This window comes from Coptis chinensis, chromosome 4, assembly GCF_015680905.1.
Source record: "Coptis chinensis isolate HL-2020 chromosome 4, ASM1568090v1, whole genome shotgun sequence".
NCBI lineage: Eukaryota > Viridiplantae > Streptophyta > Magnoliopsida > Ranunculales > Ranunculaceae > Coptis > Coptis chinensis.
The window spans coordinates 73984245-74003828 of NC_141459.1; the positions used below are offsets into that span (position 1 = coordinate 73984245).

The 19584-nt window shown below is 37.5% G+C and overlaps 2 protein-coding genes across 8 annotated transcripts; both read left to right on the forward strand.

Annotated features, from left to right (window-relative positions):
* Positions 1 to 10370: 10370 nt before the first annotated feature.
* On the forward strand, positions 10371 to 14717 carry LOC147504764 (disease resistance protein At4g27190-like). Of its 7 annotated transcripts, none has more exons than XR_015193128.1 (3): positions 10371 to 13235; positions 13650 to 13772; positions 13902 to 14717. XR_015193128.1 is itself a non-coding variant. In XM_086557511.1 (3 exons), the coding sequence occupies exons 1-2, from the start codon at positions 11378 to 11380 to the stop codon at positions 13722 to 13724; spliced, it is 1893 nt and encodes a 630-aa protein (XP_086413637.1). In that variant the 5' UTR covers positions 10371 to 11377; the 3' UTR covers positions 13725 to 13772; positions 13902 to 14717. The 7 variants fall into 7 exon arrangements, 5 of the variants coding, with proteins under 5 accessions (XP_086413637.1, XP_086413638.1, XP_086413639.1 ...); XR_015193129.1 differs by having other exon boundaries at positions 14248 to 14717; XM_086557511.1 differs by having other exon boundaries at positions 13690 to 13772.
* LOC147504765 (putative disease resistance protein At1g61300) lies at positions 14323 to 18384 on the forward strand. Its single transcript, XM_086557508.1, has 2 exons — positions 14323 to 14460; positions 15385 to 18384. The coding sequence occupies exon 2, from the start codon at positions 15407 to 15409 to the stop codon at positions 18266 to 18268; it is 2862 nt and encodes a 953-aa protein (XP_086413634.1). The 5' UTR covers positions 14323 to 14460; positions 15385 to 15406; the 3' UTR covers positions 18269 to 18384.
* The last annotated feature ends 1200 nt before the right edge of the window (positions 18385 to 19584 follow it).

The window sequence follows — 19584 nt, forward strand, 5'->3', positions numbered from 1 at the left end:
AAATTAACAAACAAGAGATGGTCGATTTCTTCTTTCACCTTCATCTTTCTATCGGGGGCCATCATTCGGGGCTTTTGTAGAACCGGTTTAGCATTGGGATCAATGTCGAGTTTATGACAAGCCACAGAAGGATCTACACCAAGCATTTGCTCTATTCGCCAAGCAAAAACATGACTATTTTTCCTCAATAACAAAATAAGCTCTTGTCTCTCCTCTTCTGGAAGTTCGGCTAAAATAAAAGTTGTCTCTTCAGGGAGTTAGCCAATTTGAACTTCTAAAAGTGGTTCGACGGTCGGGGGTCCTTCAACATTTCTATTGGCAGAGTAAATTGAAGGTCATGGATGCTGTAATTGTTATTTGACGGCGTTGGAACTAAGAATAGTTTGTCCAACAACTTCAGACTTCTTATAATCTTCGAGAACATTGTCGTGGAAAATTCAAGATGCAAGTTGATCGCTGCGTACTTTACAGACTTTACCATTGAATGGGAACTTGATGACTTGATGATATGTTGAGACGACAACTTCCATATAATAAATCCAATCGTGACCAAGGATGAGATTGCAAAGGGATTTACAATCCATCAATAGGAAATCAATATTGAATTCCTTTTTCATAAGAGTGACCGGGAGAGAAATCTTCCCAACACAATGAGTAGTGGTAGCATCAAAACCAATGATAGGTGTATTTTCAGGAGTGACGAAGTTATCAATAAAAGGAATACTGCGATAGCTCCCAGAAAACATGACGCTTAGCCTAACTACGGTCATATAATCATTATCGTTATGCAGCAAGATACAAATGATATCGTCGTTATCACAACAACATCATAATGAGGAACATGCACTCCCATTAGATCTTGGTTAGTGAAACACAACGGTTCGTCTTCAATAGTCTCCGTGCGAAAACCTTCTACGAAATTGATCCCGTTGACTTTGTAAAAATTAGAAAGATATTTGACTTTAGAACGACGAACATTTTTCCGCTGAGTATTGGACAATGAATCAATGACGACATGTCCAACCTTAATGACATTGTGTTCTGTTACAGTTAAAGCTTGAGTTGTCATTTTTTTCTGCACATATTGATCAAGTTTCTCATTCTGCACAAGTTTTTCAATTCTTCCCCTCAAAGACCAACAATTCTCAGTCTCATGACCAAATCAATATGAAATTTGTACCATAACGATTTATCGCGAGTTGTTTTAGTGTCGTCGTGTAGGGGAAACGTTGGAGTGAGCAGACTTTTATCCTTGATTTTGTCATAGACTACCACATATTTAGTATTAAGTAGAGTTAATTCAAAATCAGTAAAAAGCTTTCCGGTCCTACTCGTGGAGTCTTCTTTCTTATACGGAGGCTTTTGACCGGGTTGCTGTTGATCAAAAGTCGGATTTTTCTTTTTGTTTCACTGATTGTTGATGATAGGGTTATATACTAAAAGCATTACTTTTGTATTAACTCTAATTCTTTATATTTTGAATGAGAATCATATGGGCAAATGTTATGCAAATTATATATGTTATTAGTTATATGCATGTGTCTAATACTTTATGTTGTAGATGATATGGTGTGTGGTGACATACAGAAGATCATATCATCAGTACCTTATAAAGTATAAGTAAATGTTCACAATGAACCTAGATGGATTTGGACAAACCATTGGTACGGTTGTAGTATAATCTGGTATTAGTCTATCTTGATTATAGGATTACACTAGTACACTTTGTGTGTATTGAACAGGACCAAGTGAGGTTGTTTCTCTTTATACTGACTATATAAGAGAACAAACACCTCTGTTATTATGGATTCTTGTCCTCTTAATCCGGATATAAGAATGGGCACTTACGTGCATTGTACATTGCTTTAAATCATCAATGAGTGAGATTCATTTGTGAATCAACAAACTCGATGGATTGGGTAATGACATTGTATGTAAGGTGTACTGCTGATTATATAAAGAATCTGTGACCCGCAGGAAGTCGGGTTGATGATGTCCCCCTGATGAGCTCATAAGGATTGTCATGTAAACCCTATAGGTGGATTTAATTTGACATGATAATGAGGTTGAGTGGTACTACTCAAGGACATAAGAAGTTGATTAATGTAGTTGTCAGTAACTTAACTTAATCAATGGGCATTCGATATCTTAAACACGGGGAGATCAACAAGCATATAATATGGAGTCCATAAACGTAACACGTAATTTGGGATTAGGGAGGTAGTGCAACAATGTCCTTTAGTGGAATAAACCATTTGTTGATGGACTTGGGCCGTGTGTTCAGGGCGAACATGGGAAGCCCAAGCCCGTCCGGAGGCCCAATCCTAATTTCTCCTCATGGTCCCTATTGTAGCCTATAAATAGAAACCTCTTTTCTCCGACCATTTTTTACACACAAGAAAAACTCAGGTTTTGCTCAAGGAAAGTGAGATCCAAAATCAGTTCTAACTTTGTGAGTGAGAGAGGCCAAGAGAGAAAGAAGAGGCTGGTAGATCATTGCCCACACAACGTCCATTCTAAGGATAGGAATACAACAAAAGATCAAGAAGTTGCTGATTTTATAGATATTGGATTCTCAGAGATATCACAACCAATCTAAAGGTATGAATTTCTAACTAAATCGTGGACACCCTTCTGCTACGCATGGTGCTTCGCGGTTCGTAAATCATTCGGTGAAACCATAACGGTTCCTACAGTTGAAATCCTATCCTTTATTTTCATTGTCATGAGAAGTTCGAGCAGCCGTGTCGTCCTCAACATTGATAAATTGTTGAACTCGCTGGTATAACGTACGTCAGAAAGATGGAATATCCCGAACAAGAGAGTTGTACAACCTGTGTTTATCAAACAAAATAGTTTCTTTAAAAGCGTAGACCACCATTAAATCGGATTGCCGAAATCTCACCGCAGCTGCTTAAAAACGAAAGTGACAAAACTACGGAGAGTTTCATCACGTTGTTGCTTGATGTTGAAAAGAACTCAGACACACCATTTTGATGTTTTAGATTATGATGAAAATGTTTCGAAAACTTTGCGGTTATGTCCTTTAACCGACGAATAGATCGCAGGGGTAATTCGCTAAACCATACCAACATTTTCCCTTTTAATGTAGAAGGAAAAAGTTTGCATTTTAAAGCATCATCACCTCCCGATAAAACTAGTTTGTTCGTGAAATTAATCACATGAAGCATAGGGCAGCCCTCGACATCATCATATTGATCAAGCTCTGGTTGTTTGAAATCTATGCTATGAGTAGCCCGTTGGACGGCGAGAGAAAATTTGTCCAAAATACCATCTTCAACTACCAGATTCTCTAGTGTCGATTTAAAAAGATCACTGTCCAGAAGAGCTTTTTTAATCATTTCTTTAACACGTTGAGGATTCATCAGATCCACATCTGCTGGATCGTAATCATAGTTGCGATGACGCCTATGGGAACAAATGGAACGAGAAGAAAATGACGAAGATTCATCTTGACTGTGTTGAGATGATTGTGGATGGTATGGTGTGACTTTAGTACGATATCCTTCAAAATGATAAGAATCATGTCGCTGAGGTATTTCTCGAAATTGATGGTTTCGATCATGAGTGCGACCATTATTCTATTCGTCACCCAAATTTCTCGGGACTAGCCGATAATCCGTATGACCTTGGGGTGCAGTCGGACGGTTAGTAACATTATCTTGCCTATCGAGAACGTGACCGGGGGGTTGGTTGTTTCTCGGTGGAGGTTGGGGAATTCTGCGCCCATTACTTGGAACTCATTGATGGCTGTTGCGAATAGCGTGAATCTCATCATCAGCACTTAAACGATCCCACACAATGTTATGTCATTGATGTGTGTTACGTTGTGGTGTGACAGAGAAAACATCATCTGCGAGTGGAGTGGGTCGTTTTAAACGGCGCCTGTAGTAGTTGTTCTGTTTGCGGACCCTCTTGAACTTTTTAAGAAGTGTTTCACAAGACATATGACTTACATTATCCGCATCAGAGGATGGAGAATCGTCAGAGGCAATAACCTCACGCTGAATAATATGGCGCATTGGTGGAACAGCAGTAGGGTCACGTGCAACCTGTGGTGGAAAAAGGGTAGGAGGGATTAGTCTATTATCGCCAAGTTGACCTTAAACATCATGTTCATGATGATCGTCAGTAATTGCATTGAGACCTTGAGCTCTTCGAGTATGCGTCATAACTTTTGCAGAACGTTATCGAGGGTTTTGAATAAGAACTACAGACGACGCCAATTATGTTTCGACCAAATATGATCAAAACACTAAGTGGTAACAAAAGAGATGAAGAACTTAAAAAAGTAGTTAGAAAAGTGATGGTGATCGGGAGAATGATGAGACTATACCTTTCGGTTGCCTACGTACCCAAATTATCGATGGGATCAAGTCTCAAGAACGTAGTTCTGTATGAAAAATAGTTTGGTATTTATATCTGTAGAGTAAAGATTTCTTGTAGCTCAAGTAATTACAATTGAACCTGACTCTTAATTGATGATTATCTCTTTGATATGAAACGAATATAGACATAAATTAATATACGTAAGTGGCAAGCCATGTGGCTAAGGTTTAACCCTAGACACATGAGTTAATGAGCTTGTACATTGATCCATGGTATTGCAAATTGGGCTTTAGCCCTGTCGATTAAACGAATAAAAATAGAGACCACTACTAATAGACGTTTGCCACGTAGGTGGGGGTCGAAACAGGTTTTATTGACATCTATGCATCAACTTGAGGGGGACTGTAGAAAGCTATATATGTATATTCTAAATAGGAAACAATATATTTAGGATATATTTAGAATATTATGTATTTAGAATAGTGTGTCTTGGTAGACAAGAAACCAACTTGTATATAAACCCATGTTTTGGGATGAATCATAAAATACACTGAATAGAATTGAATTGAAGTATTTTAATTCTATATAAGGGACATCCAATAGGCATGTGATGTGCACAAGACCCACATACAACGACTCCTTCAGCATAACTCGACCTCAGACATACGAATTCTCGTTACACTCGAAGTCGACTCCGGGCACTCGCCATACTAAAAGACTCGCATACATATCAGTACTAGCGACTCGTCACTTGGCTCCACCTCAAGACATCATCGATCACCTGCCACTGTCATCATTGCTACCATTATCCTTAAGCTTCCTTCCCGCCGTAATACATAAATCATTACAGTCATTCACCATTATTACGGAGTACTCACCATTATCACGCCCAATGCCAGCTCAGACAAGCCTGAACACCTACCGCTACTACTCATGTGCCACTTGTGGAAGCATGCCACTCATCTCGACCGTACATCTGTACTCATCAGTACATGTGTCGCATCCGATGTACACTTTCAATGCCTATAAAGCCACCCCTAAGAACTACGTATGGCTTGATTATAGTCTGATTATTGATCCCAATTTGAGTTATTAACTCAGACTTCACTACTACTCCCAATACACAGACTGGATACATAGGCATTTTCATCTTCATGAAGAGCGCGCAACCATTAGCAACAACCAAAACCATCTCCTTTCCTCATCCTAACTTAAGAGCTAAGTCTTAATATCAGCTAAGTCATTTAGGATAAATTTAGGGGGTGTTTGGCAACTAACAAAAAGCTATAAGCTACCAAGCTCAAAAGTCCTTATCTGATTTTTCACTTAATGGAAAGTATAAGTACGTTTGTCAAAACCACAATTTCTAAAGAAAAAAGACAAAATTTAAAAGCCAAGAAGTTATAAGTTTGTTTGGCATAAACAATAAAAAATGGTACCTAACTAGCAAATATTACAATACCCATCAAAAAGTTACATTGGTAGTCTATAAAACATACTCATCCCCCTACAAATACCATCTCTCACTATCCCCATGTCTCCTTGTACTTCACTTGCACTTGACCTAACTTTGTCCCGCTTCATGACTACTACCCACACCTTGCACAACAACATCTTCTTTTTCAAACGCGTCTCAAAAAAAAATCGTCTTTAAGAGCATGCTTCATTATAAAATTATGAAGAGCACCACGAAGCAATCACTATATTTCTTTGCTTGCGAAGATTATAAGATGTCATTAATTCCAAAACTTGAAACCGACATTTCAACACACCAAAACATCGCTCAATTATGTTACGGAGTGACATATGAGCAAAATTGAATTGCTCCTTTGCGGTTTTTGGTGATCTTCCATGTCCGCTATACTCATTCAAATGGTATCTTTGTCCTCTGTACGGTGCTAGAAACCCAGGGGCATTAGCATATCCGGAGTCAACCACATAATATTTTCCTGTTAAAAAGCAATTTAGTTAAAGTGAAAAAAATAAATAATTAGAATGGTATTGAACTTAGCTTAGCTGCAATTACCATGTAAAGGTCGGGGAAAATTCAACTGCGGATCTTCAATGGTTTCTTGTAGAATTCTCGAATCTTTTGCTGAACCTTCCTAACCAGCAAGAACAAAAGTAAAACACATATCAAAGTCGCATGCACACATGACATTTTGAGTTGGTATGCCTTTCCTCCCTCGATACGGTATTTGTACTTTACCGGATGGCACAGCTATTGGAATGTGTGTCCCATCAATTGCCCCAATACAATTCCAACAAACAAAACATACTAAACTTTTAATATGATATCACTAATATAAAACGTACACCATATAAAACATATACATTTTAAAATGACAAAAGCCTCTAACATGTGAAAATTGTTACCTTGAACCACGAGTAGTACTTATCGTCTTTGCTCCTTAGATATGAGTGTGTAGTAGTCATGTTGGGGGTGTAATATAACTTCTTTTGAAAACTTACAAACAGCCTTCAACACTGTTTTGAAGTGTCGAGATACAGTCACTCCAGAATGTTGGAACCGATCGGCAACAGTTATATTAGATTGGTTATGACCAATAATATACAAGAATATACACATTTGTTCTTCCACAGTAACATACTGTGCGTCCCTAAGTAACCCCCTGACTCTTAAAATATCACACAGGTCATATAAGACGTTTGTTTGCATCCGAAACATATCTATGGACCTATTTTCATTTCCTTCAAGACAATTGATCACATACTGCTTTCCTGACAATGAATCATTGTGATATGGTTGCTTATTTATATGGTTAGTATATTGAATAATAGCCTCCGTTGCAATCAATTCGGCAACTTTCCATTCTTTATCACTTGTATCGGTCGAGGTAGAACTTGTTGAACTCATATATATATATGAGTTACTTACAGAGCATTCATTCAATCAAAGAACACTACTAAACAAGAGTTATGATCCACATAAAGTTCAAACAGGGGAATAAGTCAAACTCAACTCAAGAACTTGATTACAAGTAAACCAAAACTAGTTCCAAAAGATACCCATTACTCATAAACCAACATGCATAACTATATTTCACTTGTTCATTAATATGCAGTTTAAAGCATAAGTAAAAAGTAGCAAGATATTGCAGAGCAGAGAAATAAGTACCTGAGCAAAAGAGTACATGAGACTAGTACTAAGAGATCTAGGAGCTGACCAAGAATGGATACTAGATATTCTGCTACTAGAGCTCTAGGCCCATAGCTAAAATCCAAGTGCAAACGATACGGGCTACTCGGTAGGGAGTGTGGTGTGTTGGAAAATATTCTCACCTTGTTAGATAGATCAAATGTCTCCGATTTTATTCCGAAGAAGAAACAAATTAATGGTTTAATTTATTAAATGTATGGTACAATATTAATGTGAACTACGGGAACACACGGAATTCTGAAAAGGGTTGCTACTTGCTAACTATGGGAATTAACTTTTATAACTAATTTCCTGTACAAAGTATAGACACAAACAATATAGGAATTGAGAATTTGAGACATTGTTACAACTACAATAGTCCAAAGGTCCACCACTAACATATGTATGATTCATCGAAACAGTAAACGAACTTATCATGGGGAAAAAGAGTTGTAGATATACTTTATACTCATCAAGCTGAGACTGATTACCTTGAAGCAGCCCTGATTACTATTTTTCAGGTACTTAATTGATACCATATACACTTGGGTTCCTATTGTGCTATAGCCTATGTGGATACACTTGTTTTAGTTTAATTCAGATGATTGACACTCTCCAATACAACCATGAGGGTAAACATCCACATAAACGATCATCGGGTTGAACTCCCTTGTCCATAGAAACCCCGTATACCCTCACCACATCCTCTATCCTCTTGGCTTTTCCCAAACACTGAATCAAACAAGTGCAACCCATTACATTAAGTTTAACACGCAACCTCAACATCTCCTCAAACATCGACACGGCCTTCTCAACCTTCCCTCCACTACCATAGATATTAAGCTTCTTCTTCCAACCCAAGATCAGCACACATGCTCAACAAAGTATTATACAAAATAAAATCCATCGGCCACCCATTCGATCTCATTCTCTCCCAAAGACCCAAAGCGTCGCGACCCCATCTCACCTTACCATAAATCTTAGCACAAGTAATAATCGTCGAATAAGTAATATTATCAAGCTCAATATTATTCTCAATCATTTCATTAGCAAGCTCCTCAATAACATCAAACTGTCTACCAAACCTTAAAGACTTCATAGCAACATTATAAAATATAGTCTCTACAGGAAACAAATTCTGGTTTTTCAACCAAGTAAAAAAACAAAGAGTTTTTTGCCATGGTCTTAAACTATTTAAAATCAAAATTGCATTCAAGTAAGCATTTACAATTGTGGAATCTAGCAATGAAAAATAAAATAAAAAAGAAGGTACCTTTCGATCGAGACGAGATTATTGCCTCCTTTACTTCAACAACATCGATCGAGACGAGATTATAGAAAACGGAAAAGGGGTTTTTAATTGCAATTGAAATGATTGAGTTGAGATGCGATTGAAATTATTGAGTTGAGATTGAAATTTCTCGAAGGGTTTTTGGAAAAGAGATTTTTGTAGGAGAGAAACAGAGAAACCACAGGAAGACAAAAGTAGAAAGCTATAAAAACTGACTACCCGAAAATGAGTTTTTGGACTTTCTATGAAGTCATTTTTTTTGCTTTCCTATTTTTTACATTTTTAGCTTTCTGAGATTGCCAAACGTGCTTTGGACTTCTGTCCTTCTAGAAAGCCAGAAAGTGACTTATTGAGGTGTAGCCAAACGACCTCTTAGAAATTTACAATCTTTATAGCTTTTCATCATTTTTACAATGGACTCCCGATATAGCAGTAAATAATGTTACAATTTTGTCTGTCATTCAGCAAAGCCAAACAAACTTACAACAATACGTTTCACCCTCTCAAAACTTACAACAATAGTTAATCGTGCACCGAAACAAAACAAAGCATAAAACGTTTGCTTTTCATCTCTAAAGTCTAAAAGTTCTAGACAGTTTTCAGTTTTAATTTCACAGTGAAATGAATCAGAACCCTTAAGTCGGTTACCTTACTTGATTGCTAAGAAAACAAATACAATAAATAACACGTCATTTGTTATTCCATTCAGTGGCGGAGCCAGGGGGCCTGGTGCATACTGCTCACCCCTCAATTTTCGGCTAAAAAATATATATATATAGTTTCCTATTTCCAAGTTAAAGACCGAGGAAATAGTGATGGTATTTAATAGCATGAGACCTAGTGTTGCTGCGGACTATTGGTGTCAATGAGTCGGGGCGAGCCCCACCTGCTTATCGTGTTGGGTAAATAACTTAATATTCTCACCGATGGATATGTTAACTTGGTTTATGGTTTTTCTTAAAACAAATAATTATGTCAAGGTATTAAATCTCAACTACGAACTATTTTTTAAACTAGAATTCTATAATTGCAACAAAACATGTAAATTGTTTTTCATTGACATTACCACTCCAATTAGCATCAAACTAGGCGCGAAGTTGTATCGATGAGATACAAGGATAGAAGAGATCAAAAGTTGGAACACCTATGTTCACAGATAACAACTTCATATGCAAGATGTAAGCATCCCGAATTTGTAATGCAAAAAAACACGGATTAAAGTAGATAAACAAGAAGAAGAAACCAGTTTGGATAAAGATATATAAAACTGTGGATGCAATTCATGTTACAGGGGATGAAATTGTAGAGGTTTATGAGGTGGAGAAAGATGCTATTACTAAGAAAGATGAAGGTTGGGAAGAAGCACTCATTTAGGCCTAAGAAAAATAGATGATAAGGTAGCTAATAAGGAAGAACAAAGTTACACCTTTACCGATGGTACTCATGCAAAAGAGAAGAGGATACAAGCTAGTGAGACAAGTCCAAGAAGGAATTCGAACATAGTACTAAGCAGTTTATGAGCACTTCTCCCAAAGGCAAGAATCAAAGGCTGGTAATGGCTCATGTTCCGCCTGGTAAGGCTGGAAGATCGAATTAAAATGTTTTATAACTTTTCACCTGGTAATGGCTCATGTTCCGCCTCTTTAAATCTAAATTGTATTAGTCACATGATAAATGTCTATGACTTGTCGTAACCAAAGTTAAAGCAAAAGCGATATGCGCACTATGGATAGTTGATCCGAGACACTATACTGGACCTAATGATTGACTTGTAATTCTAGAGATGATGATTGAAGTTCCAAATTACTATTTATGACCTCACAATCCGGTAAAAATAATTTCAGTACGTATATAATTCCTCGAAGAACTTGGAATAATCTCTATATATAGTCCCGACCCCTTTCAACCAAAAACAAAGCCCCTCTTTAAACAATTGCATCACTCTATGTGACGTTAGTAAAACCTAATCATATCTAGAACACCTAAGAGAATTAGGAAATAAAAAATGTAGATGCACAAGAATTGTTGAAATTATTCATAAAAATCTAGACATTAGTACATAATAACATTAATGGGTCTAGAGATTTGCACTACCATTCAGTTTTGATTTTTTTCATTTCGTGTGACAAATAATAATTTCAAATAAGAGTTGTGAATAATTAGTTTAAAAATTGAGTTTTTTTTTTTTTATGTTTGGTTGGGTTGGGGTTGGCTCACCCTCACTCAATTTTCTGGCTCCGCCACTGATTCCATTCAGATGTTTAATCTGTCCATCCTCGTTCTTTGAAGGAGATCGAGGGGATGGAAGGAAGAAGGAGGCTAAAGTAAAATTAGAGATGCCTTTGCAAGAATCTGAAAAGTCTTTTCCCCTCAAGCCTTCAGTCAATACGATCCCACCACTTCTCATAAATTTATTTATCCGTGTCCCGTGAGAAAATCTCTCAGGACCTCACAATTGGACAAGAGCAATAATACTGGGTTCTTTAGAAGTGACAATTTCTTTGGCCTTCAGCTATTATCTCTTTGTAGAAGATTTTTAAACTACATCTTCTTCTCTAGAGTGACATTAAAACAGCATGGATATTCTCAGAAGTAGATATCAAGAGCTTCGTGCCAAGGAAATTGACATAAGGTGGGAAGTTAGTAAAGCCGTTGAGCAACAAAAGAAGCCCAAAGAAGAGCTAATACAATGGCTTGAAAATGCTTATAGAGTAAAAAAACAAGTGAATAACATGGAGATAGCAGCCCGGCGACAGAGTGAAAAGCAGTTAATGAATGAGATCGAGTTGATTAAAGATCAGGTAAATCAACTTCAGGAAACAAGTCATTTTGCAAATGAACTATATGTTTCATATGAACAAGATGATGATCATTTTCTAGAGCGATCACAAGTATTAGCTGCACCAACTTTAGTGGGGAAATTTGTCGAGTTGAATATGGATAAGATCTGGGAAAACTTGACCGATCCCAATGTTAGGATAATCACCGTGTATGGTACGAGGGGTGTCGGCAAGACAGCAATTATGATGAACATCAACAATCGGCTAGCAACAACAGATATCTTTCAAAAGATCTTCTGGGTTACGGTGTCCCAGGACTTCAACTTACAAAACGTACAGAATGACATTGCCTTGCAACTGAATTTTGACCTTTCCAAGTACGAACATTCATCTCGCAGAGCTGTCAGGTTATATGTGAAGCTGAAGAAAATCAATAATTTTCTCATCATATTTGACGATGTGTGGCAACCGATTCCTTTTGAGGACGTGGGGATTCCTCGTCCTAACAGAGAGAATGGATGCAAGATAGTGCTAACTACTCACGTGAACTTCAACTGTCCAGACACAAAGCCAGACAAAATTATTCGTGTTAACCTTTTGTCTAAGAATGAGGCGTGGAACTTGTTTGCTAGCAAAGTTGGTGACAAAGTCCTCACACTTGAAATCTTTCCTTTCATTCGACAAGTGGTAAATGAATGTTGGGGTCTTCCTATTGTCATTGTTTCAGTTGGTCATGCTATGAGGCACGAGGTTAATATCGAGGTGTGGAAGAAAGCTGTGGAGGACTTACGAATCATCTCAAGGAAAAAGATTCAGCAGGCAGAGATGGTACTCGAAGTTCTTAGATTTTGTTATAATCGTCTGAAAAATGATAAGGTGCAAAAGTGCTTCTTGTATTGTGCATTTTTCCCTGAGGACTACCTTTTTAAACCCGAAGAATTGGTTAGGTACTGGATGGCAGAAAATTTCATACCTGAAGGCCAGGATATAATAAAGGATATAGGTGATGGATTCTATATATTGAGAGAATTACAAGATGCCAATATGCTGGAGACGTTCACAAAAGAAGGCGATGAGTGGCTAAAGATGCATGACCTTTTTAGAGATCTGGCCATCAAAATCATGAATGAGGAACCTGGTTTCTTGGTTAAAGCTGGTCTGGGTTTGCAGTCGTCATATTCTTCAGAATGGAAGGACTCGAGAAAAATCTCATTGATAAGAAACCAAATTAAAACACTCGATGTTTTTCCAGTCAGTTGCCCCAATGTCTCAACAATATTATTGCACGATAATCCCATTTCACACATTTCTCCTTCATCCTTTACCCGTGTGCTTGCCCTCCAGTTTCTTGATATGTCTTACTCTTGGATCACAGAGTTGCCACCATCGCTTTCCGAACTAGCCCAACTTCGTGTACTGTTTCTACAGTACTGCACACGCTTAGAGAAAATACCGTCTCTAGAAAAGCTGAAGAAACTACAGGTTCTAAGTCTTTGTGGAACATCAATTACAGAGCTTCCACAGGGGATGGAAGGATTGGTTAATCTCAAATCCCTTGACATGTCTGAAACCACCAAGCTAGAGAGCATACCAGTTGGCATGATATCATCACTCTGTCGACTTGAGGAACTACGCATGCACGGAAGTCGATTGGGTAAGATAAATTCACCTTCGATAGCTAACTATCTCATGGAAATGAGGTGCTTGAACTGCTTGGCAATTCTTACACTGAGCATTGTAGGCAGCCAAGATCATCTTGATTCAATTATGTGTCTACAGAAGCAAAAACTTAAGATCTTTTGTATTGACATGTACGGTTTTGATGAAGATTTTATAGAAGATGTTGTGGAAATAGTGTGATCAAATTGTTTATAATGTTTATACTCTTCATTTTTTCTTTCTTTTAAAAAAGTTGTTTATAATGAAGATACAATATATAGTTTCCGTTGTTTGGTTTTGAGGCTTGTCGATTGATGCTTCTGTAGGATTGTTGTTGAGAACGTTAATATGGTTTTGTATTTCTTTGTATTTGAACCTCCCTCTAATAATTGTACTCTTACTCTCCTAGGGAGGATTGTAAGCTTCATGCTTTGCTTTTAATGGTACAGACTACAGAGTACGTCGGTCAAAACTCCAGATATAGGCATGATCTGATTGCGAAACTGAAAACAGTATCAGATTTGAAGTTCAGGTTAATCGATTTCTAAACTTTTCAGGTGTTTAATCCTGATAGCTAAAAATGAACTGTAATTTGATTTTACTTCTTATTTTGGTAAAGAAGTTTACTTTCTTCTAGGCCTAAACTATGATTTTTCAACAGGGATGAGTTATCCAGTTTCCCATCAACTTCATAACTGGAAAGAGAATTTTTACTAGATTTGAAGTTGAAGATAATTTATTTTTTGTAATTGTAAGGACCATGACCCAGTCCATCACGCAATGTGTATTCTTAAATTAATCAATCGGCAGAAGACCTTGTGCTCCACAATGCCATATATTATATTTGTAATGTTAAATACTTTTAATAACCTTGCTCAAAGCTTTGACAAAAGTTCAAGTTTCTCGTCTCTCAGTATCCTTCTAATTAATCAATCTATATTAGAAGTTCTTACAATGACTTGAGTACTAACATCTGCTTATAATTTTGTATGAATTATTTGAGAAAGACTTGGATATGGACATACTGAGAAGAAAAATGAGCAACTCTATTAAATGAAGAATGTTATAAGGAGCTGATGCAACTGAGTCAAGTCGACAAGCGGCCGGCTGAGGGAGCAGGTTCTGAAACATGTTGAAACAAAGAAGAAGAAGAGTGGACGATGAGTAGACAGTAGGTGATGAAGGAAGTGGATCAACTCCAACAAAATACTTCGTCAAAGGTACCAGCAACAAAGATGGGACACAGATTCTCTACTTAACATATTATCTGATTTTACCTATAATTAAAATCTATATCTAGATGAGTAAGTGATGCTTGCTGTTAATTTGTGTTCAGTTTTAGGTAAGATTATGTCCACACTATGTAGATGTTCTTTTACTTATAATAGCAATGAACACTTGACATGGGAGAAGTTTTAGTAGTAATAACTCTCCTTTGTGTATAAATTCATACACTCCTTGTGCAGATTTAGTACTACTAGTAACTCTTTTGTGGCGTAGCAGTAATATGGGTAAATTAGATTAAGAAAACCATGGAAGAACTTTCTATTTCCTTATCCACTTATGTTCACTCCAATAAAATCCAATGCCGATGCTTTTTTCAGGCAAATTGTACAGGGTAACTCACTCAGCATATAATAGCATTCTCTGAACAATTGCTCGGGTATTAGTAAAGTCAATTCAAAATTAAGCTGATTCAGATGTAGATCAACTTTTATATTTTTTAAATTGATTAAGTCAACTTCATAGTTTGAAGATTGGAAATCAGTGAAGGATTACTCTGTTCTGTTTGTTGGATGAGGCTAGTGTTCCCCATTTGTTAAGAACACCAGACGCACTTACAAATTTATTCAATAGTATACCTCCCATTCCACAATTAAACAAACAGTACAATGGTGAAAGCCACTATATGGATTACATTACAGAGCTATAGAAGTGACCAAAACACTAATTACCCTCACTGTATTATTTAGTTCTTGAAACAACAACCAGCTCTTATTTCGTTTATGTACCTTTCATCTATTTTGTTCAATATAAACTGTTCTTCTACCAGTATGGATATCCATAAATATCTATTTTATATATCAGCATTTATGAGAGGTTCTGAGACAGATTATTAATGGCTTTAGCTTCTCACGTCACAGGAAGCTGTAACTTTAATCCAATATGGATATCCTGAGAAGTAAATATGAAGATCTCATTGCCAAGGAGGCAGACATAATGAAGGACCTGTCTAGAGCGGAGGGACAACGAAAGAGGCCCAGAGAGCAGGTATTACTTTGGCTGGAACATGTTGAAACAATAAAGAACCAAGTGACAGGTTTAGAAAGATCACGTGAAGGTAACAGTACTAGTTGTATCGCCAATTGTTATCCTCGCCAAGGGAATTCAAAGCTTATCATAGAGATGACTGAAGAAGTGGATCGACTTCAGGAAAGCAGCCAATTCACAGAAGGACTAGTCATCTTGGATGATCAGTTTGTTGAGCAGTTCCCTGATAGACCAGAGTTTTTGGCTGCACCGACATTAATTGGTGATTCCATCCACAGGACTCTGAACAAGATTTTGAAAGACATGATAAATCCTAACATCGGGATAGTTGGCATCTATGGAAAAGGTGGTGTTGGCAAGACAACGACCATGATGAACATCAACAATATGCTTGTGGCAACTAAAGTCTTTGATAAAATTATTTGGGTTAACTTGTCAAAACATGTGAGCTTGGACAAAGTGCAGAATGACATTGCTATGCAAATGAACATGTTCCTTCCAATGTATGAGGATCAAGTGAGTCGAGCTGCAAGGTTGCTAGAGCGTCTGAAAAAAACCAAGAAATCTCTCATCATCCTTGATGACATGTGGGAACCAATTCCTCTGCACATGGTAGGGATTCCGCTGCCCAATAGATATAATGGCTGCAAGATAGTGTTAACAACTCGTTCTTGGAATGTCTTGTGGCGAATGGAAACAAACAGGAATTTCAAAATTGAAGTTTTGTCTAGAAATGAAGCATGGGACTTGTTTGTTAGTAAGGCCGGTGACAATGTCCTCACTCCTAACATCCAGCCCATTGCTAGAGAAATGGTACGTGAATGTGACAATCTTCCAATCCTCGTTATCTCATTGGCTCATGCTATGAGAGGCGAGGGTAAAATCGAGGTGTGGGAGAAAGCATTGGAAGAATTGAGTTTCTCGTTGACAAAGATTCGGGATATGGAAGATAAGACACTTCCACTTTTGAAGTTCGATTGTAATGGTCTAAAAGATGTCAAGCATTTATTAGATGGGCCAATGTTTTTAAATATACCAACATTAGTAGGAAATTCCACTCAGAGGACTATGAGTGAGATCTTGGCAAACCTGATAAATCCTACTGTTGGGATAGTTGGCATATATGGGAAGGGTGGTGTTGGTAAGACAACAACAATGATGAACATCCACAATCGGGTCGCAAAAGAGAAAACATTTGATAAGATTATTTGGGTTAACTTGTCGAAGCATTGGAGCTTGGAAAAGGTGCAGAATGACATTGCTGTGCAGTTGAATGTGGAGCTTCCAAAAGAGAGATTCAATGTAATCCGCGATGTCATGCTATTTTCAAGCCTGAAGGATGCAAAGAAATTTCTCATTATTTTTGATGACGTGTGGGAGCCATTTTCTTTGAAGATGGTAGGAATTCCTCTACCAAATAAACGTAATGGTTGCAAGATAGTTGTGACAACTCGATCTTCAAATGTCTGTTGGCGAATGAAGACAAACAAGACCATCGAAATTGAAGTTTTGTCACAGAATGAAGCATGGGACTTATTTGTTAGTAAATGTGATAGACAGGTCTTCTTCCGTGCAGGCATCGAATCTATTGCTAGACAAATGGTACGGGAATGTGATCATAGTCCTGTTCTCTTAGCCTCTTTGGGTAAAGCTTTGAGATTTGAAAATGACATCAAGGTGTGGGAGAAAGCTTTGGAGGATTTAACATCCTCATTGGCACAGATACAGGGTATGGAAGAAAAGAACATTAGAGTTTTGAGATTGATATACAGTAGTCTGAAAAATGAGTCAACAAGGAATTGCTTCTTGTATTCTGTATTTTTCCCTGAGGACTATTTATTCGAATCAGAAGAACTGATTAGGTATTGGATGGCCGAGGAATTTATTAAGGAAGATGGGGACATGGTAATGCAAATAGACTTGGGATTTGAAATACTGAGGGAGCTAAAGGACGCAAGCATGTTGGAAGTGTTTACAAGAAAAGGACAAGAATGGTTAAAAATGCATGACTTGTTCAGAGATTTAGCCACACACATACTGAGAGAGGAGCCTGAATTCTTGGTAAAAGCTGGCCTAGGCTTAAAGAGGACACCATATTTCTGGGAATGGGGTTATTCAAGAAAAATTTCATTGATAAGGAACCATATCCAAATCCTTGAGGACATTGAGTTCTGCTGCCCCTATCTTTCAACATTGCTATTGCAGGACAATCCACTTTCACATATCTCTTCTTCATTCTTTTTTACAATGCCTGCTATTCAAGTTCTTGACATGTCTTATTCTAGTACCACAGAGTTGCCGTCATCACTATCTGAACTAACAAATCTTCGTGTATTATTTTTACAACATTGCAAGAGTTTGAAAATAATTCCATCATTAGAAAATCTCAAGAAACTACAGGTTTTGAATTTACGTGGAACTTCCATCGAAGAATTGCCACTAGGGACTGACGGACTTGTTAGCCTGAGATCCCTTGATTTGTCCGAAACAACAAGACTTGAGAACATTAATGTTGGTGTGATATCATCACTATTTAGTCTAGAGGAGTTACAGATTCAAGGTAGCAAATTTTGTAAGATGGATTCACCAAAGGTTGCCAACTGTCTGAAGGAAATGAGATGCTTGAAACGCTTAGTCATTCTTGGACTCAGCACTGTGGGCGTTGAAGATCATCTTGATACCATTATGTACTTGCAAGAGAAGAGCCTCAAAAGATTCACTATTAATGTATACGGAGCCAGTGGTGATTTCATTTGAGATAGAGAATAAATTAGAATTCATTTTATTTACATAGACTCCTGTGCTTCAAAAACTTAATCCTATGAAGATCTATTCTCCATTTATGCTCATACTATACAGAAAAGTTAGTTGCATTGCTAGACAATAGATGACCAAGCTCTCTCTTAAACGGACTGTACATTTACAGACATGTTTTATAGTGTCTTGAGTAGTTTATAAAGTAATAACTTTATATAGTATGTTGTATAGCTTATATGGTGTCATATATAAGCTTCCCACGCAGGGGCAGATTCAGGATTGCCACTGAAGGGGGCTGCTACAACAACTAACATACACCACAAATATCTAGGATTGCCACTCAAGAGGAACTGCTACAACTAACATACACCACAAATATTTTTTTGGGGAAATTATATACACTATTAGAGCATTCTGAATGTAGGTGAAAAAGAAGGGAATGTGAAAATTTTCACCTCCTTTTTGTTCAAATCCAGTGCCCAATGCAGAGGTAAAAACGAGGGTGATTATTTTTCCAAGTCATTACCAAAGTGAAACCTTCAACCGAGATAGTGGCTGACTTGTGAACTTCGGCCGGAATGTTGGATTCCGTCTCGTGTGTTTTTTTCGGACGGAATGCTTCATTCCGTCTCGCATGATTTTTCGAATTTTTTCGGTTTTTTTTTAAATTTCAGACGGGATGTTTCATTCCATCTGGAGCGCTTTTTCAATTTTTACGTCCAGACGGAATCTAACATCCCATCTGAGATTAATATTCACCTTTGCATTGGGCAGTTTCACCTTGTTTTTCACCAAAACGGTGATAAGAGCTGGAAATATTGACTTGCATTGGAAATGCTCTTATAACTAGTATTTTTTTTTTCAACGGAAAAATTGAGTGTGTTGTAGCACACCTCCGTCCCTTAGATCCACCTTTGTTCCCACGAACAATTTAATAGGCATAAATTAAAAAGTTGTTCAAGACACTATATAAACTAACCTGCCCCAGGACCGTTTAAGAGAAAACAGCCTGATAGATGACAGAGTAACATTGGCAATTTAGGAACAGTTAAGCGACCTTTCTAGTCGCGTGACACTCAAATACCCAATAATTCAACATATATACTTACATGCGTAGTTGTGTGATACAATGACGTATCGGCAATGCCACGTATCACACCATGACCTCAAGATACTCAATGGGCGTGCATCTCATGAGTGAATAAACATTACTGTGTCCGTAACTCCGTATCACACCATAACGAAATGCTCGTTCTACAAAACTACAAGTTCTTGATATATATTGCTCTAGGATCACTGTGCATGAAGCCATGAAT

What these genes read in the sequence shown, in the direction of transcription:
- LOC147504764 (XM_086557509.1), top strand. Translation starts at nt 11,378, where the DNA reads ATGGATATTCTCAGAAGTAGATATCAAGAGCTTCGTGCCAAGGAAATT. An exon ending in CATGCACGGAAGTCGATTGG is followed by an intron (nt 13,236 to 14,247) that starts GTAAGATAAATT and finishes TATTTGAGAAAG; the next exon opens with ACTTGGATATGGACATACTG.
- LOC147504765 (XM_086557508.1), top strand. Translation starts at nt 15,407, where the DNA reads ATGGATATCCTGAGAAGTAAATATGAAGATCTCATTGCCAAGGAGGCA.